This window comes from Psammomys obesus, unplaced genomic scaffold (assembly GCF_907164565.1).
Source record: "Psammomys obesus unplaced genomic scaffold, mPsaObe1.curated_primary_1811, whole genome shotgun sequence".
NCBI classification, from domain to species: Eukaryota; Metazoa; Chordata; class Mammalia; order Rodentia; family Muridae; genus Psammomys; species Psammomys obesus.
In genome coordinates this window covers 13198965-13223040 of record NW_026590062.1, presented here as the reverse complement: position 1 = coordinate 13223040, position 24076 = coordinate 13198965, and the positions used below count along the sequence as shown (strand labels likewise).

The 24076-nt window shown below is 46.2% G+C and overlaps 1 protein-coding gene and 1 long non-coding RNA gene across 2 annotated transcripts; both read right to left on the bottom strand.

The window, feature by feature from the left end:
- Positions 1-967: 967 nt before the first annotated feature.
- Positions 968-4040, bottom strand: LOC129676040 (zinc finger protein 844-like; the record flags this gene model as incomplete). The annotated part of the gene is made up of 2 exons (XM_055606310.1): positions 968-3648; positions 3805-4040. Coding segments are annotated over 2 exons (633 nt in total), but the record flags the coding sequence as incomplete, so codon positions are not given.
- Positions 4041-20031: 15991 nt separating this feature from the next.
- On the bottom strand, positions 20032-24040 carry LOC129676041 (uncharacterized). Its single transcript, XR_008720014.1, has 3 exons — positions 23888-24040; positions 23358-23492; positions 20032-21262 (listed from the first exon to the last, which is right to left on the bottom strand). It is a non-coding gene; the product is annotated as an uncharacterized LOC129676041 (long non-coding RNA).
- Positions 24041-24076: the final 36 nt, after the last annotated feature.

Sequence of the window (24076 nt, the reverse complement as noted above, 5' to 3'; positions counted from 1 at the left end):
AAAGCTAGGCCTGGTGGTGAATGCCTTTAGTCTTAGGTAGGGGCAGGTGGACGGAAGTCAGCCTGGTCTACGTCCTCCAGGATAGTAAGGGCACCATGTGCACCCCCTCCCCAACAGAATGAAATGCAAAAGTTCACCTACACAAGAACCGCAAATGCGGTTACCTCATTCTAAAAACAAGTTTCAGCCATATCCTTGTTGGTGCATCCATACAGACTAAACATCAGGGGAGTTGGGCATTTGGGGGATTTTCTGTAGTACTAAGAACCAAAGCCATGGCCCTGTGCACATTAGGTGATCATTCTACAACTAAACTTCATCTCTGGACTTGCTAGGCATTTTCTGCCATCCTACAGGTAGAGCGATTGAAGGCACTGTGGAAGCTGGCACGTGCACCACCTGTTCATGAGGCTCTAACTACTAGAGCAGTGCTGGCTGTAAAGATGGGGACATGTGCAGGCCAGGGCCAGAGAGTACCCCTCCACATGCCCTCACGGCACACCATTTGAGCAGACTAGGTGCCTCCTGTTAACATATAGACCCTCAAGTCCTTCCTTGAGGACCTTGTATCCAGAAGGGCCCCACCATCATCACTTGCCAACAGTTCTCTCAGGAGAGTGTTAGGGCAGCGGCCACTTCCCTCTCAGTCACCAGAATGTAGAGTTGTCCCCTCACAGCCAGTGGCTGCTAGGTTGCTTCACAACGGGTTATACATATGCCCCTGCTTCTTAAAACAGTGTCTTATATCTTGCCAAGGGTGTACCAGTCAGAAGAGACAAGAATGGAATCGTAAAAGACATGCCCAAGGGTCCAGGCAGACAATAGCAATGACCAGAACCAGCTATGCACAGAATATGATTGCTACCAACATCTTAAGGTTAAATTTTGTATAAAAACTATTCTACAGCACAAATGACAGCCAATCCCAAGCCCCAGGATTATGAATTCATACACCACACAGGAAACATGAGGCCCTGTTATAAAGTGATTTTATTAAATTGATTTTGACATACTGTAGGTCAAATAATATTTTCTGAAGATAACAATTATGGACTTTAAAGCTTGACATAAAATTAGTAGCTTCAAAAGTGTTAGTTGTATTCCCCAGCAACAGCATGATAAAATAATTCAACTATGTAGAAATATAGAACTCTAGGACTAGCTGGAAATTGGGAAATCATTTAGTCCAGTGCCCTCATTCAGTGAGAAAACTAGACCTGAAGATTAAGCAATTTGCCCAAGCTCACATACCTAATAGTAATAAAGCTAGAAATCAAACCAATTTTCCTAAACTAAAACTCTATTGATGATATTTCAACTGGCTATCAACAGAAAGTCTAGGCTTTTCTCTAACGCTCCACGCAGGGGCGACACGACACTACAGTAAACTGCAGTGGTGGCTGAGGCCAGGAAGGGGCTTTGTTAGCCAACAGCCCTCTGTGGAGAGGGGAAAGGCAGTGACCAGTGGGCCAGAGGCTTGCCAGAAGGTGTCTGCACTGAAACACATGGTGACAGAATCATTCCCAAACCCCACCCGCTGACTATGTGCTCTATGAAGCCTTCTATGCACCAAGACTTCGGTTTTACAAAAACCTCTTCCAGCCAATCACCAAGAAAAGAAAAAGAAAAAAAAAATAAACAAGCAGTCTTGTATTTCTAGCCATCTGGGAAGTTCTTTCTCCAGCCTTAGATGGCTGGCAGAAGCCACCAAGAAAGTCATCCACTTCAGACTTACAAGACATTAGTTTTCCCAAAGACTTCCTGAGCAAAGGACTCATGTGGGAGACGGAGAATGGGAATGAGAAGGAAACGGAAATGGGAGCTCTGTGTTGGTGTCACTGGGGACTTTTGGTCTTTTCAACATCCCTTGAGTTCCTCCATGAGTTATACCATCAGCCAGTAGAAACAACACAAACAGGCCCATAAATGCTGACTGCTAAGCTCATTGCTCAGTGCCTCCCCTCCCCACACACTACCTCCAACGCCTGCATCTCCGCCCCAGAGCCAGCAGCACCTGTGCTGTGTACTGTCATTGCTCCCTTCACCTGGCCCCAGTACCCTTAGCGCAGAGTTCCTGACCCTTGCTACCTGGCCCCCCACCCCCCTCTACATACCACCCTAGTTTATTCTCATAGCACTTAATCACTACCGCAAACTACATTACTTATGTGTTAACTTGCTTATCCCGTCTCCTCCGGAGGTGAATTTCATGATCCAGTGGCATTCCCAGCACCCAGTACATGTCCAACACCCAGGAGGCATTCAATAAATACTCAGTGAATGAATGAGGATGGATCAATAATACACACTCATGCCTAAAGAAAACTGTAATGTGATTCATGATGACGCCTACACATTATTGCCTGAGATGACAGATTCATCCTCCTTGACTCCCCAGTCAGCCTTCTCAAGGCGTCCCCAGCTGGTAGGGAACCCCACCACTTAAAAAAGGAGCCTGAAAGGGTCACTCTTGAAGCAGGCAAGCTTAGTTTGCTTGCTTCTTCCTCCCTGATATATACATTCAGCTACTTAAAAAAAAAAAAAAAAAAATTCAAGTTAAAGCATGTGACGCAGCCACTAGAAAATAGGTCTAACTTAGAGACACAGTGATTAGCAGAGTCCAAAAAAACTAAAGAAAAGTTCTAGGGCATGTACATCTGCCAGTGATTCCTGATCGGCTGAGTGAGTGCATATTATGACTTTCCTAAAATCTAAAATGAAATTTAATGCCATCTAGGAAGGGATAGGTTTTTGTAGGTATTCTGAGGACATGAGGTAAGGTGGATTCAGAAACAATAGGCTATATGGAAAGCTATGTCAGGGTTGAGTCGAATGGCAACCTCAGAAATACCAGGACTCGGCCTTCACGGGAGCTGTCCATTTTTAAACGCACTGACCAGTAGGTAGGGTCAAACAGGAAGGAGCATGTGCTCTGAAAGGGAGTGTCTGGAGTTGCCTGGAAGCAGAGCACAGACAGAAGTGACTCAGAGGCTGAGCAAGGCTCAAAACTTTTGAAGATTATTTCAACTGCTGAGGCATGTTGCTGGAGTCCCAGAAAACACCACTCCTGTGACAGGGACACAATGCTCCATCTTGGGCACACTCAAAGAATTCCGAGTTCAGAAAAACACAACCTCACCTCCTCTGAAAGAATGTTTTCCCAGGGACTACTGTAGATGTCCCAGGGTCAATGTAGGTGGATTCCGGACTTCCTTCCTAGTGGCACTTACGGATTTAAGATTTTTAATCCTTTACAAAACATCTTTATATAACTGATATTTTAAGATGGTTTCTCTCCTTGGTGTGTACTCTCTGGTGGATGCAAAGGCTTGTACTCTGGCTGAAGGCCTTGCCACACTCATCACACTTAAAAGGCTTCTCCCCCGTGTGCACTCTCTGGTGGATACAGAGGCTGGAGCTCTGACTAAAGGCCTTCCCACACCCACAACACCTATAGGGCTTCTCCCCCGTGTGCACTCTCTGATGGATGCAGAGGCTGGAGCTCTGACTAAAGGCCTTCCCACACTCATAACACTTATAGGGCTTCTCTCCAGTGTGGACTCTTTGATGCATGCAGAGACTGGAAGTATGCCTGAAGGCTTTCCCACATTCTTCACATTTGAAGGGCTTCTCCCCAGTGTGGACTCTCTGGTGCATACAAAGGTTAGAACTATTACTGAAGCCCCTTCCACACTCACTGCAGACATACGGCTTCTCCCCAGTGTGGACTCTCATGTGGATTTGAAGGTGGGAGCTCCAGTTGAAAGCCTTGCCACACTCATAACATTTATACGGCTTTTCCACAGTGTGGATTTTCTTATGTCTATTAAGTTTTGTTGTCGTGCTGAAATCCTTACCACAATCATCGCATTTATAGACCTTCTCTCCTGTGTGGTCTCGCCAATGAATATGAAGTTCTGATATGTGAAAGAAACCCTTATCACACTTGTCACATTTATGGGGTTTCTCTGCAGTGTGGATTTTCTGATGCATAAAAAGATCTGCTCTCTCAGAGAAAAATTCCCTGCACATGGGGCACTTGTAAATCATTTTTCCTATTTGGTATCGTGACTTAAAGAAGAAAGTGTCCTTACAATTATGAATTCCAGGACTGCTACTTCATAAAGCCTCTTATTTTGCCATCTTGGTAGTCTATCTCAGGCTTGCTCTATTAGGCAAGCTTTCTGTCAGCCTCAGCTTCTCCCTGCATAGTGTTCCTCACTCAGAGTTACTGATTGCAAAGTCACACTGACTTTCATATGAATCCCATAGGTCGTCAACATAGTTTTCTTTCCTTTAGATCCTGAGTGGTCAACATTCCAGGGGCAGGAAGTAGTAAGCCTTTGTTCTGAGCCCCTGGAGTCTTTCTGATGCACAGTACTCTTCTACTTCTCACTCATAAGACAAAGCCTGGGTAGCATGATCTGTCTGCCCAGGGCAGAAGGTGCCAGCTGGTGATGAGGCCCCACAGCACCCTCAGATGAGTCAGAACGTCACTCTGCCTCCTGTCCATCACATGGCAGGCCTTGCCAGCATGAAGGCTGCTTGGCTCCAGGGACAGTCAATCTTGCTCCTGAGGATTCTATACAGTAGCACACTGGTTTTCTGTAATACAAACAACAACATGCAATGTCCTTTTGGTCCAGAGACATCCATTTATCTCAGGATTATGTTACTTAAATGGGACAGTGGGACGACGACACACATACACACCTTTTCTTGATCCTGAGGAGGCAGCTCTCTTATCTTCCAGAAAGACGTCTCTTGGATCTGCAGGTCTGAGAAGAGAATTGGGAGAGATCATGCTCCTGTTCTAGGTCAAGTACATGATCAATTACAGTAGCTCATCAATTATACGAACATTTTCAAGAGAGAATCTGACAGAAGAGAACTCCTCCCGAGACCCACAAGAAATTCAAAGTGTAGCTGTCCTGAAGAACAAGAAAAATATCTCCACTTTGGAGGATTGACCCTTCGTGTGAGAAAGAAGATACGTTAGTATCAGTCTCTGGCTAAACCATCCTCAACGTCTTCCTGGCATGCTAACAGCATCCAATCCTTACCCTGAGTACTGAGATCCTGCATGGCCTGGTCTTCTCTGCTTTCTGCGCATGGTTTCTCTTTAGTTCTTACACAACCCAACTGCAGCCTGCCTTACTGCCTTTCCATACTGCTCTCAGAGCAGGATCCACTCTCCCATGAGGTTGTCAGCTCCCTTCCCTCTGAGTAAAGAAGGGCCCTAGCAGGATTCAACTTTAAACTTGTTTAGTTCCTTCAAGGCAAACACAACTTGTAATTATTTTGTTTCCTTGGGTTTTTATCTGCTAAGTAGGCCCACAATCCTTAGTGGGGTATGCTCATAATCCACTGGGGCTGCCTCATTCTAGAGAGCAGATGCAAAAACATTTGCCATTGACTTATTTCTGGGCTTTTGACAGCCACAAGGGGAAAAAAATAGAATGAGGAGGAGGAGGGGACAAAAGAAGCAAAATCCCCAGATCACTCACTGGAAATCATCTAAGCTATGTCGACAATCTTCTCATGTATTTTATGAAGTGATACATCAATTAATGAATAAAATGGCATCAACAGGCCTTTTCCCCCCTTTAGATGTGGGTGTGTACATGTGACAAGGCACACATGGAAGTCAGAGAACAACCTTAAAAGTTGGTCCTTATCCCCACCTTGTTTGAGATAGTCTTTGTTTTGTCACTGTGTATTGTCAGGCTGGCTGGCCTGGAGCTTCCAGGGAGTTTTCTGTATTCACTGTCCATTTCACAGTACAAGTGCTGGAAACATGCCAGCACACACACACCAAACATGCCCAAGCCCACGCTCAGCTCTACCAATGTTCTGTAGATTCAAACTTGAGTCCTCATGCTTGCACGGCATCTGCTTTTACCTACCTCCATAACCCTCAAAAAGCCTCCGTAAAACAACAGATTTTTTTAAAGGCTTTTTTTTTCCTTAATGTGCATGTATGTATGGATGGCTATGTGTGTACATGCTGTGTGAGTGTGTGCGTGTACATGTGTTAGTGGCCATGGAGGTTAAAGAAAAGGTCAGATTCTCTGGAGTTAGAGTTACAGGTGATTGGGAGCTGTCTGATGTGGGTGCTGGGAAATGAACTCTAGTCTTCAGGAAGAGTAACAAGATTGCTTATCCACTGAGCCATTTCTCTAGCTCCCAAAATGACACTAGTGATTGCTCCACATACAGACAGGATACATGTGACCAAAACTTCAACAGAGAGATGGCAAAAAAGAATTGCTTGCTCTGGATCAAAGTGTAGGACTGTGAGATTCTCACAATATGGCAGTTGTCACTGCCCGAGGCCAAACGAAACCTCTGGGGTAAGTCACCAGGGAACTGGCAGAGAAACCTTAAATCAAACTGTGCGGGCAGTTAACCTGTTTATCGCAAGAAGACAAGGGCACAGGACATGGGGCTCTAGATTAAAGACAGCTAGAGTATCATACACTAGCAGGTCTTTGAAACCTAATGCACATACATCAACAGCTAAGAAACTATAAATTAGAACATGGGCACTCTACCTAGGGAAATGCCACAGGATTACATAAAGCAATGTCTACTCTTGAGTCATTGTGAATCCCACAGGAGTGTTAACAGTATTTCATAAACAAAACAAGAAAAAAAAAAAGCAGGCAAAAGTACAAATGGCAAGCCTTTCAAGCCACTGAATTTAGGGCACAGAAAAAGATAAGGAAGAACACTGTGTATCTTGCTCTGAAGTGCTAAGAAAACATGCACCCCCATCCTCAGGTTCTTCCGCAACAGCAAACATGACTGAGGACCACCCCCAGGAATGCCATGATACTAATGAAATGTAAGTCTCCAGTTGAGCCTACACCCAGGGAGGGCTCTGAGAAAGGGACGGCTGTGGCAACCACAGCAGAGGACAAAGGAAGCCACTAACCTTTCTTCTGGGCCAACTCCAACACAATTTTTAGGAAAACAAAACAGAAAAGAAAGAAAAAAGGGGGGGCAAATGAAACTTTAGAAAATGTGCCAGGTCAAAGGCCACAGACAAAGCTCCATAGGTTAGAGCGCCTTAGACAAGGGTGTGGCTTAGTGACCTGTAAGTTCTTCATGGCTTCTAGAACATTTAAGATTTGGCCTATGCTCATCTTCCCTACCCAGCTACTCCTACCTGGTGTGATTATCTGCTCAAACTGGCCTCACATGCAGGTGAAATTGACGACTGGTGCTGTGAGGCAAGAAGTCAAGAAATGCATCTTAAATGCCAGGAAAGGACAGCAAGAAGAGAGGCTTTAGGCTGTGGCACTGCATAGGGGACTCTGGTGGTAGCACATGGGCAGGACGGGTGGACAAGGGAACAGCTGATGGCAGACTTTCCTCAGTGGCTGTCAGGCCACAAAGCCACATGAAGGTTGTACTACTACACCAGCACTCTTCCACAGTGCACAGGCTTCAGCTCCTAGCTCCAGGGAGGAAGATCAGGAGAAGAATAGAGCAAGCACAGACCCTCCACTCCAACCGAGACCTAGGTTGAGGCAGAATTTGAGTGACAGACAGCCCCTCTGCTTGGGGGAAAAAAAGAAAAAAAAAGAAAAAAAAAAAAAAAGAGTTAAGGGGGGGGGGGGGGGGGGGGGGGGGGGGGCGGCTGGTAGTAGCATTGGAAACACAGTATCCTTTATATAACATTCTCTGGCATGTGCATGGCTGACCAGAAAGTTTGTTTGTTGGGGAGGAGAGGGGAAAAAAAAAAAAAAAGGAGCTCTTGAATTTCTTAGGGATTTCTCCACATAGGTCCATAATTTCCACGCTGTAATGAAGAGCAAAGGTGCGCCATCTTCACAGAGCAGAAGCATGGTGAGTCGGCACACTGTGGGGTAGGTCCCAGGAAAAAATAGGCACAAACACTGGATGGCACTTCTCTGAGGTGCCAGCAGAGGATGGTAAGCTATAACTGTGCTGTGTGGACAACAGAGCAGGGGTGTGACACCCCAGGTGAGTTCCTGGACAGCTGCGGCCACACACAGACTCCAACTTCAGCCAGCCACTGTGGAACAGGCAGAGGTCAGGACTTCCATACAGGTATGGAGCTGTTCCCACTGGCTGAGAGAAAACCAGAAACTACAAACCCAGCAGCTGAACTTGCCTAGCCTTGCTGGCTAGGTGAGGTTAGCTGAATGGCACTCTGGGAGATAACTCCCGGAAGACCATTGGAAGATATGTGCAGAGCAGCTGGGGGCTGATGGAATAGGGGTGAGGAAATTATGTGCATCCCCCCTCCCTGCCCCAACACAAGATGCGAGATTGAGTGAGGAGTATATGCTAAATGGAAAAAAGAAAGGGATTTCCATAGTCCTCCCTCAGGAACAGGCGTACAGGTCCCAACATGGTTCTGTACCTATTTTAAAAATTGAGATAATACAAATGGCCTTGACAAAGACCTGGCATTGGAAGCTCAAGGCTCTGTGCTTTGTTCTGTTTGAAAAAAAGGTGGCTGTCCTCATGCTCAGGCTATTGAGACCAACAGCAATCGGTAACCAGCACTCACCAAGGCTAACTCTGGGAATGACCATAAACAAGAACATGCAGCAGGTGGCACTCGGGTTCAAGTCCTATAGGGATGAGTTCCTAGGAGTACATTTGTTCCTTTCTTTATTTTGAAGTTCATTTGAAATTTTCATAAAAAGCCCGAAGCTTCTGCTGTAATAAGGAGTTCTCAAGCCCCGAGAGAGAGAAACACACAACAGTACTCCTACAATTCAGTTGAGTTATCTGTGCAACCCAGCCACAGCATCTCTATGACACAGAGGCTAAAAGCTAGCCTGTGTGTCTGCTAGCACCTTACCCAGGGCCCAAAAGAGTCCTTTGTCCAAAAATACCCCACACCATGCAGTCTTTTCTGCTCACAAGATCTCCAGTCTCCTGGCCAATCCTGGTTCTACCCCTGAGACACTGGTTGCCTCCTTTCCCACTTCCCATTCTAGCTCAGTTCCCACAGTTCCCACCCCCACACCTATGGTGGCACCCACGGTCCATCCTTACCAGGAATTCTGCTCTAAAATTCATGCTATCAATCCTCTCTCATGCCTGATACAGGCTCCAGTTCAGCCACACACAGCTAACTTTTTTGCCACTTTGAGCAATCCCCCAGTCTGCCTGAAACCAACTCTTTGCTGAGTACCAAAACCATGCCATCAAATTTCATCTGGGTTCACAAATCTCAAATGGACACTTGGCCCCTCCCTATTTTTCTGAAAGTCTTGGATATACACTTGCCCAGCATTTTAACTTCCAGCATGCTCTTTCCTCAAGTTCCCCCATGTGCCCTGGATGAGGGAGGGCCTCTGCTAGCAAACATGCTGTTCCCCTCTTTGGCATTCTGGTTTGTCCCCACAATGGGGACAAACTGTTCCTATCTATTCCCAAGAAGGATTTCTTCAAGCCCAAGCAGTCGTCAGCCAAGACTCAACAAAAGTTCCCCAATGAGTTCTATCATAAGCTCTAGAGTCATGATGCTCCAAGGTTATCCACCTCCCACATGGAACAGCCCCCATCCCATAGCCTTCACTTGTCATGACCAACCTAAGGTACTCCTGCAAATGTACTGCCAACTCTGTTCACTGAGCCCTTTCTGTCCCAAGTTTCCTTCTCTCAAGGAGTCTCAGCATATATGGCCTGACACCCTGTGATGATCAAGTTCTAACTGCAGTCCTTCACACTCTTCCAAGCACACTGCTGGGACTGGCTCCTCCCTACCTAATCCCTCAGCCTTACCTTATAAGACAGATGAAGGCAGGAAGAATGGGACTAGCACTGACTGTTCTAAAGTAAGAGAGAAGGTCATCTGTGGATCTATCTCCAGGGCTCAGCCACTCACAAGGTGAAAAATGCTAATGGATGGCTTTCTTCAAGATAGAGTTTTTCTAAAAGGCATACCAACAGGACAAAGAGCCTTCTAGTGCAGAAGTCTCTACCCACCCATCCAGATCTCTGCCTTCTCACACTGATACAGGATATGACCTGGTTAAACTTACTGTCCTGCGCTTCCCACCTGCTAGGAATGTGTATAGCTTCTGCCAAATTTGGCAAGTAGCTCCTGAACTGTCTATATGTATCTCCTCCCCTCTGACCTGCAACCAGCTCCTTTTGTACCAGAGAATGATGACTTCTTATGGATGTATACACAGGTGTTCTCTCCCCCTCCCCCTTTTGCAAGTGAAAGGCCATAATTCTGCCTGAGGTCCACACCAACACCATTCCCTGCCGGTATTTGAAATGGAACTATTCAGAAACATTTGCAGTGCTTTGAAGACAATGACCTTATTACTCATAAGTCAAGGAAAAACCAAAACCAAAAACCCTACCCTTTTAAGGAACCGAAAAGCACTGTCAGCTTTTTGCAACTCTCTTAAGTACTGACAACCCCAATCTAGGCAGTGTGCCTATAAAGCATGAGTGTGGGGGTGGTCAAACCTGTAGGCATGTCCACCATACCCCACTCTGCCCAGAGCATGTGATATGTAATCAGCCATCCATAGGAGTATGGGGGTGGAGAAAGAAAAACAAACAGGCTGGCCATTTCTCTATACCAGAGCCTCCCAGAAACCACTCCTCACTGGAGAAGAAAACAGCTACTGGATCACTGATAGCTACAGATGCTGTCATGATGGCTGGGTAGGACTCCAAAGAAGATGATGAACATGGATGGGGAAGTGCAATGTGTCACAGCAGCTTTGAGAACTGGAAGGCTGTGTTGGAAGATCCTGAATCCTGGCTCCCCCAAGGGCATGCTGATGAGCAACTGTGATACTCGGAAGCTAGCATACCTGATAGCCTAGACCAGAGCTGTTATCAGAAGAGATGATTTACCCCTTAGACACAGAATAGCAAAGCCACACACACAGAGGCCCATGTTCCACAGACACCTGGCTAGGGCCAGGCGCTGGGTTTGTTCTAGAGAGTATGAGGACTGTAGCACAACATGACAGTCCCAGAATACTTTGAGCAGGCTCTGGGAGAGGCACTCCCCCAGGAGCATAGATGGTGAAGACTTCTAAGCTGAAATCCCTAGACAAAATAGGCACAGGAAGACTAGGAGGGAAGTAAATGTTCAGTGTGGAGAAGTCAGGTGGAACAGAAGCAGGACTTCAGTCAGAAACTTCCACCAGCAAGAGACACACACTCCACGTGGAACTAGGTTTCAAAGAAATAAAACCATTCTCACTGAGAGACCCCTGGATGGTAGTGTCTCTATCTTCAGACACAGGAAGGCACTGAGAGCTAGTCCTAAAGAGCAAACTGGACAGCAGGTAACACAAGATGGGACATCCTAGGTAAGCAGGGTGGGGGCACTCGACTTGCATTCTTAGAAGAGTAAGAGCTTTAGACAAATATGATCTAGCACTGTGTTCTGTTCTACTTCAACATCCCTCCAATGCCATCTGGGCCTTGTTCCTGACATTCCCATCCCCTAATATGGCTTTCTCTCTAACACTCATTCTGGTCCCAAGCCCCTGTCCTATGTAGCCCAACCATAGTTCAGTTACAGAATACCCTTGCTCTAACTACAGGACCAAGTGTCCACATTCTTCTAGCACCATCAGCTCTGTCAAGAAAGGAAGGGTATACACTTCAGTTGGGCTGGGATGCAGGCCTCATCTGGTTAAGATGAAGAATTGATAAAGTTGGACCCTAATGTTTTTTTAAAAAGTTTGGCATCCTTATTGGTAAAGAGGAAGCTAAGTGGAGATATGGCAGAGACTGAGTTATGTACATGAGCTAAGGCATATCAAGGGATATGCCAGACATGGGAGGAGAGAAAACGTCATCTTCCTGGAGCTTCAGAAGGAACCATCACCTCACAACAACTGGCGAGAATGAAATGTGTCCACAGCACTTTGTGACAACAGCCTGAGAAACTACGAAAGAAGGACTAGCACACATACTATTGGGAACCCTGCTCCATTTGGGGACAGTGTACACAATGAATGTCTCTTTGTTAGTGATATGGAGTAGGTCCTGTATGACCCATGCTTCTCCCAAGCTTGCCTAACTCTAAAATTGGATTTCCTCCTGCCTAAGAACTTAGAAGAAGGGGTACAGCTGTATATCTCATTTATATACTTCACTCCAAGAAATGACACTCATAAGCCCCTTAATTTCCCCCTTTCCCTTGTAGTACTTTCACTCTTTGCCTCCATTTCCCCAGGAAACAAAGCTCTATAGTCAGTGAGTAAGTTCCCCCACCCCCATGTAGCTGGTAGCAGCTGGCGGAAGGGGCAGCAGAGGCTCACTACCACAGTAGCTAGCAAAAAGTCGGTATGCCATGGACACAGTACAAGCAGCCTTGCCATGTCCCCATCCACAACATATAATCAAGTCTTGCCTCAGGTGCACCAGAATGAGTAACAATGCTCCAAGCCAGGTGTAAGAGGCTCCAGTCAAAGCAGCCACCAATACTCCTCATGAGCCTCCCCTGATGGCTAGGTGCCCCACTCATGAGGGCGTGTACCTCTCCTCAAAAGTAGTCAGCAATGGGTCATCAGGATACAGATGCTCCCTCAGCAGATAGCTTCTCCTGGATGGCTTCTGTGTGCCCTCCTGTCTCCACTGTAACAGAAAATGCTTCCCTAAGGGTTCCCAAAGCCTTTAGGCTGCTTCTTAGATTTGTCAAAGGTGGCTCTGACTATGGGTGGGATTCTACAACCAGACAGGTGACATCAAGGAAATTCTATGTTTCTCCTTTTTTGGAATTATTTCAAACTGTAAAAACCTTGCTCTCTTACTGACAGAAGATCTGCCACCACTGATTGGGAAAGGCTATAGTACCCAGTGTGACTACAGACCATGGACTGAAGTTCACTGCAGGATCTTCTAGCAGAGAGGAAGCCTCATCCCTGGGCCTTTCTCTTTCATGCCCCATATGCCTCCATGCCTAGGTTCCCTGGTTTTGCTCACAACAGAATAAAGTGTACCTGGGCCATGGATTTTCAGAGATATAGAGAAGAGATGCCTTCACTCTGTCCTGGGGGTGCTACACTTCAGAGGCCTCAGCCCAACGAATTAAAGAGACAGAAAGGGTTGTCTGATTTTTTTTTTAACTAGAATTTTCCAAAAGACTGTGAAAATTGGGTCCAGAGAAGGACAGAAAATTATAGGGGGCCACGTTCTCCTCTGAGTGAGGTTGAGTGCATGTGTTAAAAACATGATGGAGAGCCCTTGGTGTGTATCTATAACTCCTTCAGCAAAATCTTCAGAGACTGGCCAAGCTGGGTAGGCACTGGGTACTGCCACCTGCTGTGTGATCCTGGCTGATCTTGGGCTATCTGCACAGGAGGGTATTAACATCTCCAGTGACTGGCTGAGATGATTACAGAGAGGAACAAAAGGGAAAGTGCCTATCATACTGCTCAGAGCACAGCTGAGGCTAAAATTTGTTTATTTCCTATACTTTAGCGCACGAGAAAGTCTGGTGTCTGCCAAATGTGTTATTTCATGGGCAAAGGCTTTCCTATACTTTAGCGCACGAGAAAGTCTGGTGTCTGCCAAATGTGTTACCTCATGGGCAAAGGCTTCTGAAGGTGGTAAGTTCATCTCCAGTAACGAAGGCTTCTCTGCTGCCCAAAGCCAAAGCCTTGTCTGTCTCCCAACCCTCCCTGCTCCTTCTGGGCCTCTATTCATGGGCGGGTTGACAGACCTGACCCCACTGCTGCTGCTCACTCTTCAGCACCCACAGAGACTGCAGTATAATGGACAAGTGACAGCCTTTGGGGAACGGTCTCATGGGAACAGCATATAAGGACTTCTTTTCTACCTAGTAAATGGGTAACATCAGAATAACCTGGAGGGCAGGGGGCTTACAGACAAAAAACCCAAGTTCAAAACCTTGGTCTCACACTAACTAGCTATGCAGACACGGGTAACTTGCCCCTATCAGCCTCAGCTTGAACAGTTGGCCAGAGTTAAGAAAGCTGCTGGAGTCACGCCAGATGCAACCTCACCTACCCACCTACTGAGAGATGAGATAGCTGCTCTAACCTCGTGAAGGAAGAACACAAGGGGTAACCAATACAACAGAAGCTCCTCAGGGCAGAGCTAGGAGGTCAAGCAAGGGTCAGGGTGTGACTGTATATAAAAATGTCCCTTCCTCTATGCTCTGCCTACACCAGAGTGGTGTGCCCTATCCATACTACAGGATGGTAGGAAGTAAAAAGGATGGAGGGGTAGGCCAGATCTGTTCCCTCTCTGGATAGGACTCACTTGCTAACCCAGCTTCCTTCTTCCATGGCTGCATTGGTGAGTGTCAAAGGGACAAACCTAGCTCAAGCCCCAGGATAATAGGCTGAAAAGGTCAGCCACTGCCAGGAAAAGCCAGAAGAAAAGGCTTAGGAGTAGCACAGACCCAGGCTCCAGGGAGAGAAACTGTCTTTAGCAACGTGGAAAGTGACCTCCTTCAGCAACAGCATCCCTCTCCTTCCATATCCACTTCTCTGTGGTCTCTATGAATCACATGACCCAGGGACCCTAGTGTAGTCTATTGCTATATCTGGGTCATAACTCCTTACTTGCACTACTTAATAAACAGAAGTGGACATGTATAGGGAACCTGTTGTCTGGGAGCAAGAACAGTTCACGTCTCCTAACAAGGAGCCAGACAGTGAGCACCTTGAACTAAGATAAGATGGCGGATCAAAACTTAGGACTCGTGCAGGGAGAGATATACAGTAGCTTACCTGCAAAGGGTACTTAAACCTTTTGTTGTTGTTGTTTTGTTTTTTAAGACTGTATCTATATAAGTGCTCTATCTGCACATACACCTGCATGCCAGAAGGTGGTACCAGATCTCATTATAGATGGTTGTGAGCGACCATGTGGTTGCTGGGAATTGAACTCAGGACCTCTTAAAGAGCAGATAGTGCTCTTAACCGCTGAGCCATCTCTCCAGCTCCCATTTAAATCTTAAAATAAAATTCTCCAAGGAGATTCTCTATTTTGGACAAATGGCCAAACAATGGGAAAACTGACCACACTGACTTTAGTCCTTCAAGACACCGCAGAAAAGGTAGAGGCAGGGCCACAAGTGGTTTCAAGGCTATAGAAGTCTTAGGGTCCTACTTGACAAAGAGAAAGGATAAAAGCACCAAGTTAACATATGGAGAGCTGAGAAGTGTAAATGTTTTTGAAGAATTGGATACTATGAACAGGCAATCTGAAGAGCTCACAAGACAGGACAGACCAGTCATACGAGGGGCTTGTGTAAGCAGGAAAAACCAAAGAAATGTGAATACGCAAACCATGGGAATAAAAGTAAGGCCGTCTGTACAACTTTCCTCAGTACCACAGTGTCCTTCCTGTGAGGAACTACATCCAACTGAGATGGAGGTCATGGGTGCCAGATGGCTGACCAAGGTAAAAGGATGCCCAAGGAGAGAAAAGGCAGTGATGCTTCTCACTGATGCTTCAGACAAGAGGAGTACTGAAGACAAACCCTGTTCTCTCAGGATTATAAACAACCCTGAGAGCATGCAGTGGTAAGCTTGAGAGAAGAACCTGGAAGACTACCAAGTACACAAATGCTGTAGAAGGTCCAACAGATCGTTGCAAACCATTCAGGAGAAGGCAAACCCATTAGCAAGAAGATGAAAACAGAAGACATAGAGGAGAAAACCAGTCCAAGGGATTGAGAAAGAAAAAAAGGTCAACTGTCCTGAGAAGGATGCCCTGGTTCCTGAGGCTTCACCAAGAATCCTGACAATATCCCCTTTCTTAAAATCAGTTACTGTCATGTTTCTAAAATGTAACTTTCTCAGGAGGCTCTCTGATCCCTGAAACAAACAGGGTTTTTCCCAAGTCCACTCCACCAAGCAAGTTTGACATTTGCTTCTGGAGTAACAGGGATACCTCATCCTACAGGCAGAATAAACCCAAATTGTGGGGATCTCAAAGATCAATATTATAGGATGAAAACAAAGGGAATGCACAGATTCTTAACAGACTGTTGGAGGCACAGCATGAGCAGACAAAACAGATGGCAATGATGACAACATGGAACATGAGCTTTCTGAAGGCTGACTGAACACAGCAAAGACCTGTCCTGGGGTTTGAATGTAAAGTGTAATGAAAATGCTCAGTCCATAGCTGGTAATGTTGTTTTGGAAAACTGGAGACCCTTTAGAAGTGTATAGTTTAGCTGGAGCTGTAGTCCACAAGGGACAGGCTTTGAAGTTATATAGTGTAGCCACACTTTGTATCTATAGCTAGGATGGTCTCTGCCTACTGGGCTCCTGTAGAGAATACACTTCACAGCCTGCTGCCACTCAAAGCTAACTCATCACCTAAGCCCCTGCCTCCTTCACCTTCCTACAGTGATGGTGGTACCTGTGACATCAGGACAGAGTGCCCAACTATTTCTATCAACCATCCTATTATTTCCACCAAAAAAAGAGAAATCATCCTTGTGATAACAAAGGATCCTGATGCTGAAAAGATGTCTTTAACTTTTGGCACCTGCCCAAACAACCATCAAGACTTGGTCTTACCTGCTCTTCCCTACTCAAGGACTCTCTCAACTATCACAAGGAGACAAGACTAGTCTCTCCCATTTGGTCAGTAAAAACAAAAGGGCAGGGACTACAGAATGGCTCAGTGGGGAAAGCCACCTGTTGCCAAGCCCAATGACCCGAGTTTGATCCCTAGTACCTACACGGTAGAAGGAGAGAGTGAAGTTGTCTTCTAGCCTCCACATGTGTGCTCCATGTAGTGAATGTATGCAACAAAATAAAACTGTAATTTTAAAAAAGGGCAACTATAACTCTAGACAGCACAAAGTATACAGGTGCAGAGAAGCTCCCACCTGCCCTCTGTGGCAGCTCCCAGCCTGGCAGTCTTCCTCTTGCTGACTCCTCAGTCTACACACCTGTGGCTCCCAACCCTCAAAGTCTTCCTTTGGGCTTGCCCAATGCTGTCATCATTTCCTTTTTTTTTTTTTTAATAATTTATTTTATTTTATGTGCATTAGTGTGAAGGTGTCAGATCCCTGGGAATTGGGGTAACAGACAGTTGTAAGCTGCCATGTGGGTGCTGGGAATTGAACCTGGGTCCTTTGGAAGAGAATACAGTGCTCTTAACCACTGAGCCATCTCTCCAGCCCTCCTTTTTCCTTTAATCCTCCTAAATACAGTGCCCCTGAAAGGTCTGTTCTGACTCCATTGTTTTTCAGTAAGTAAAAATGATAATGTAGTGAGGCACTGACCTTCCACCCACATCACCCCCCTTTCCAACTGTCCCTTGGCTCCTCAGCTAACCTAACAAGCCTCTGTAACTCCATTTCAAGTCCACTTCTATTCCTCATTCACATCTTTGCCAGTTTTAGCCATCTCAACTGGCTGCTACCAAAATAAGAAAAGAAAAAGAAAAAGATTAAATCCATTCCAGTACCTCCAGAGGGCACTCTAAAACCAGCTCAGAGATACCTCAGCGACCCACAAACTGGATGCCAAGCACCTTGGGAGTATGTGCTCACCCTGTGCAGCTTCATACAGGCTCCTGGGTTCTACCTGAGGCTTAGCACCCAGTTCTATCACAGTACAGTAAGTTACCAGGAAGATTAGCACAGATCTGACAGCAAGGGCAGTGCTGACTCTGAAGTGTTTCACACCAGACTCACATGTTAAAGTATAAATATGAAGGTGATCTGGAAAGCCAGGGATACAACAGCCCTGGCTCTGCAGAAAAAGGGTTGCTGATTCTTTTCATTCTTCTACCGTGATTTTATCAGGATACATAGTCCACAGACACAGTTCTGCTCTGGCTACTGTGGCTTTCTCATAAACTGTCACAATACCATGGAACATGCTCTCCTGCATCTTATTTTAGATGTGGAAATAAAGTATGGTTATTTTATGCTCTGGAAGACTGAGATGCTGCATGCTCCACAAAGAAGCAGGTGCCGAAGCCAACACAAATTCCAAGTACAGATCAGAACCCTTCCAGCATCTCTGAAAGTAAATTTGACTTGTTTAAAAATCCCTCTTCTTCCAGGGCTGAGAATATAGTTCATCTGGCAGAGTACTCAGCTGGCACGCACAAAGCCCTTCCACCTTCTGCACTACACAGAACCAGGCATCAGCACACACCATCTTCAGCTACTTAGTGAGCAAGGCCAGCCTGAGATACATGAGGCTTTGTTTCTCCCTCACCCTCAGCTCTCCCAAAACACCAAACCATTAGACAAAAAACTAAGGACAAACAAAAGCACCTCCCCGGCTCCCCCTCCACTCTCCAACAGAGACAATGTGGCTTGTGACCTTACTTTAAATTGGGGCTTATCAGCATCAACCTGACAAACACTGATCCCTGTATCACATCTCCAGACCATTTGAAAGTATCACCCCCACCCCTGAAACTTCCTAACTTCAATTCCAGAGACCTCTGAGCATTCTCACCTCACTTTTCCCCAGACACTGGGCCAGGTTCTCACACACTCAGGACTTTCCTCCATAGCAGCAGTGGGGCAACACTAAGTTAGGCCAGTGGGATTTCCAGGGAATCCACAGCTGTGCAGCAAAACTGCTGCTCTGAAGTTAGCTGGGGAGAAAATCAGGATCACCTTCTGATGCGGCCATTCTAGAAAAATGCACGTCAAGTCCAGGAGAGGGAGCACAAAGGAGAGGCTACAAGCACAGATGGGATGAAACAGAGAAGTAGGAGATTGGGCAAAGTGCAGCCACACAGGCCATCACATGAGGACAGAAAACAAGCTCAGTTTCATGCTTCACTCCTCATTAAGTCCCTCATGTCAACAGTCTTACTCTTTCTGGTGACAACACCCTCCTTCCTCTCCCAGACATGCCTAGCTCTGGCCTAGTATGTTCTCACTGTATTCTACATGGGTTCACCTGCTCTTAAAGATGTGATCTTTAAAGAAACACACACACACACACACACACACACACACACACACACACACACACAAAACCAAAAACCAACTCCCAAACTTCTATCTGCCCTCTAACGGTCAAGCAGGCACAGCCCAATGGAGGCAGAGTCAAAGTGCCACTCTGCCTATGCTGTCACCTCCTTACAAGTTCATCACAGTATAGAAATTACTGACATACTACTCTGTCACATAAGACTGAAAGCAAGACCACTAATGCCCAAAGCAACCCCAGACCACCCAACTACCACCCAAAGTCAGGCCATATTCAATAATTCCACCTGACACCAACAATGCAGGCTGAGCTGTACAGACATGGCCCAGCTTAAAACAATTTGCAACGTATAATCGTATTTCAAAAACAACCTTTTTTGTTTTTGATTGCTACAGAGAAACAACCTTAATGATGGAGCTGTGCACTGCACTTTAGAGAGCAAAGAACACTCATAAAAACTCCATAAAAAAACTATGTGACCTGTTAATAAGTCCCTCAAACTCAGTGGGTTCAAGGCCAAATCTCATTATAGCATCTATTTTGCTAAGTGAGTTCCTCTATCCCTTCATCTGTCCAATCCTGAAACCTAGGCACTGTCGAAGTCCTAACCAAGTCCTGTACCCTCTACCTCATCGGGTTTCTTTAACCATATCATTTACTTCCGCCATTTCTCCCCAAAGCCTCATTTCCCCCTCATCCACTCTAATGTAACCTTTCTAAAATATCAGATCGTTCCTACTGTTTACAATTTCTCAACGAGTCCCATCCACTTGCATTGCAATTTCCAAATGTTTATGGCTTTAAAAGAACATGCAACACATGGGGGTGCACACCTTTAATCCCAGCACTTGAGAAGCAGAGGCAGGAGGATCTCTGTGAGTTCAAGGCCAGCTGGTCTACAAAGTGAGTTCTAAGACAGCCAATAATACAAAGAAGACCCTGCTTCAAAATAAATGAATAAATTAAAGAATATACAACTGGGTTAGGTGGCGCACGCCTGTAATCCCAGCACTTAGGAAGGCAGAGGTAGGCAGATCTCTGTGAGTTTGGGACAGCCAAGGCTACACAGAAAAACCCTGTCTCAAAAAAACAAACAAAACCCCCCCAATATTCACATAATTTTATTATATAGCTAACAGATCCCAACATAATGTAATTTTTAAAACTGAGCATTCCATTGTAAATACAATTTTTGTAACTATTTAAGAACAGATTAAGGAGCTCAAGATCCTAATACCCAAAGTCCACAATTTATAACATTTTCAAATTTCTTGTAGACTTTTTTCCATTCGAAGGTTTTAGTGAAAGTTTACTGAAATTGTTGCATATTTTTAGCATGTCTGCAGCTGTGTATCCTGATTCTCCTCTACTTAATAGTCACGTATTTTAATATATATCCTATATTTAAATATATATTAAATATATTTTACGTGGCAGCATTATCTAGTGAATGTATCATCACCATTCTACAATTAAACCCTTAAGATCATTCTACATATTTTGTGTATAAGGCTTTTTATATTTAAAAACATTTCTTTAATGGTTCCCACGTCAGGAAACACAAGTACTGCAAAGCTTGATCAATATGGCCAATATAACATAAGAATGTGCCACTGGTAGTGTGCCTTGAACACAGTGATTCTGTGTTAAACGACAGAACTTACAGCCTCTTCACTACAAGTTAATGCTCACATACACATCAGAAAATGCAAAAGCACACACTGGCTGCTAGTGTTTCCCTGCAGAAGTAATCATGGTTTCCACGGGCTCTTTCTAGATATTTTTGTTTTTATTCAAACACATAATTATTTTGCTTTGTATCTTATAAAAATAGAATGAAGTTCGAGTCTTTGTTCAATAGTATATTACAGATGTCTATCCAGGCTACCTCTTTCCAAAGCCAACACACTATCCCTAACACAAAATCAAACCACGATTTCCTGTGGTTGTCTTCAGCACCTGATCTTGTCAGAGCTTCACCGACATTGATGTTCCCAGAAGCTGTCAGGGGTTTCAGCAAATATGTCCACTTGCTTAGTCTAATGTAAAAACACAGTATTACTGATGAAATTTGGAGAGCTTTGTATTTTTATTTTATATGTGTGGGTGTTTTGCCTACATGTATTGTCTGTGTACCATGTGCATGAACTGCCATGTGGGTTCTGGGAATTGAACACACCATGTCCTCTGGAAAGTGTGTGTATGTGTGTGCATGTGTTTTAAAGTGCCTTTTTTGTTGGGAACATCAATCCAATGACAGATAACATGCCTGGCATTTAGAAGACCCTGGAGTTGTGGAGGGGTGGTTTGCTCTTGCTTTTACTGAGTTCCATTTCCTAAAAAAACAAAACCGGGTCTTAGAAGAAAAAAAAAAAATCAGGCATCTATTTTAGCACACTTTTCTTAGTGTTGTGAATTCACCATAAGCTCAAAGAACAGACTACCCCTCTTCCAAGAGCACTGTGAAATGGCCAGTGTGGCCTTTCCACTTCAAATCTCCACCTCACACCCCCATATTCTTTATGTGGCAACTGGAGAGGTTGTTTAAAAACCACATTTCTAAAGTACCTTGTGAGTAAAGACCCTACACAATTTGGCCTGTCAGGTTGCTCTCTCCTTAATCACCATCCAGTGATGCCTTAGCTCCTATAATGAGTGCTACTTTCCCTCCCTTTAAGGCCTTCCCACATGCTGTTCCTCTGCTGGAAAATTATTCCCCACCTGACTGACACCAGGGCTTGCTCATTCCCAGCTTAAATCTTGTTTTAGAGGGTGGGGGTCGTCTTTCGGGGCCCTCAATCTAAAATGTCGTTCTCATTTTTATGCTCTCTTATACAGCACATGCTACCTAACTTTCCTAGCAGATAGCCTCATCTGTGTCTAACCTCTGTTTTGGGACTAATCTCTCACCCTTTCCCTCTACAGATTATAAACTCTAAGAGAACAAGGACAAATTGGTATTCTTGGCATACCACAGGCACTCACATACATGTGAATGAAAAAAAGAAAATTAAATTAAAAACATAACTAAAAGGTGCTGACTGAATCTTAAAATGTTACCCCATTTCATCACTATTTCAGCTGGTAAAACTTTCTGATATACCCATAAATTCAGTAGGAACTCCTTTTCCTGAAAGAAACTAAGGTTGCCAGAATCTTCCGTGGTCACTGAAAGCATGCAGAAAATGTACAACAGGAGGAAATAAGTTTGTATAAATGGCTAAACACACTGTAGACACTCCAATCCAGTCAACTAACAAATGTGTGTGTGTTTTTTTTAAGAAATGGAAAAGTATTACGAAAAATGTGCCTTGCAAAATATTCATTAGAAACACAGTATTGTCAGTATTTCATAAAACTTAAGTTGACTGTCAAAAGTAACCTATGATATGCTCATCTGATGAAAAAAGTATGCAAACTTACATTGCAAGGTGGCCAGTTTGGGATAGCCCAGACTAATAAAGCAGTCTGTTTATTGCTTTACACTTTCCAGCTTTCACATGACTTCAGTGAGGTCTGTGCAGTCAACAGACCTTTAAAGAAACAGAGGCTCTACGTGTTCTCCTCAAGGTCACTGGCCAAAAAATAGTTAGTCACCTCAGGGAGGGCTGAGAGGCCCCTGTGCAAATTCCTAATAAAGAAAATCCTCCATTATAAATGTTTCCATTCTACAATTAACATGGCTCTGTGGCTCCCTCCAATAAAATCTCATCTTACCACAAAACCATCACCAGGCTTTTTTGGCTTTGTGGTTTTTGTTTTTTGTTTGTTTGTTTGTTTTTTTAAGCTGTTCTTTAAAAACTTGAATGGCCATCACCGTGGGACATGGCTAAACAATGATGGACCCAAACTCTAGAACACCAGGCCACAGTTCTGAAAAATGAGTTAGAGCACTATAAAAAATAAAATGCACAACTAGTTAGTTCATACTCAGTACGATATAAAGCCCTTTATAGAAAATAAATTCTAAAACATGTAGGACACACACCACGTGCAGAACAGAGATGGGCAGACGGACTTGTCATCAGCGACTTCGTTCACCTTCCAAAGAAAACATCTTTCTCTGCTCACCTCCAATTGAATTTCTAAATCTAAACCTGTGGACTGAACCACTTTTCTGCCCTGGGAAAAGACACGCCTACCGAGTAAGTAGAGTCCCCCTCCAGAAGATTCCCACCCCTTTAAAACAATACAAAGGTCAAAGGGCACACACTGTCCCTGGACAAGAGGCGCTGGCTTGGAAATGCGACTTCCGATCCCGAGGCGCCTTTGTTGCAATAGGCACACACTCAACTCCCGACCGGGCAGACGCATCCCCGAGACCGACTTGCCAGGAGTTTGGCCAGAAAGGTCTCACAAAGAAGCCGAGTTCCCGGAGAGCGGCGGACCGGGCTGGGGATCGGGGGCCTCGGCGGCGGCGGGGCAGCGTACCTGCGGAGGGCCGGGCCCGGGCGGTGGTCAGACAATGGAGGCGTCCGGCGGCGGCGGGCTGGCGCGCCGGGGGCGCGGGGAGGTCCTCATCACCGGGGCCGGACGCGGGGCGGCCTCGGCCGGGCCTGGGCGCTGCTGGAGACGACACGACACGGAGCCATGCAGCGCAGCGCTGCGCGGCCCCCGCCCACCCCGCCGCCCCCGGCCCCGCGCGCGGCCCGCGCGGCCCTCCCGGGACCCGCCTGGAGCCCATCCAGGGCGCGGCCCTCGGCTCCCGCCCGGGGCGGCCGCGCTCCCTCCCGCCCCGGCCCCGACAACAATGGGGCCCGGCCCGGGAGCCCGGCTCCCACGGGGCCTCCCCTGCCTCGTCCCGGCGCTGCACGGGCGCCCCGCTCCGCCCTCCCGTCCTTGCCGCGGCCCAGGCCCGGCGGGGGGACGGCTTGTTTGCCTTTCCTTCCCGCCCCCCGACTCCGCCGGACCCCGCTCGTCGGCCCACGCCCCGTCCGAACAGCCCAGACCCACGGACTCACTCACTCCACCGTCGGCCGGCGCAGCTCACTCCCGAGCGCGGCTGAGGAGAGCGTCCAGGCCGCGGGCTCCGCGCGCCCACCGGCCCCCGCTCCTCCGGGGACACCTCACAGGTGCGCCTCCGAGCCGCGCGCGCGCGCTCCGCACACCCAGACGCCTCGGGGCGTCGGGGGGGGGGGGGGGACGGCGCG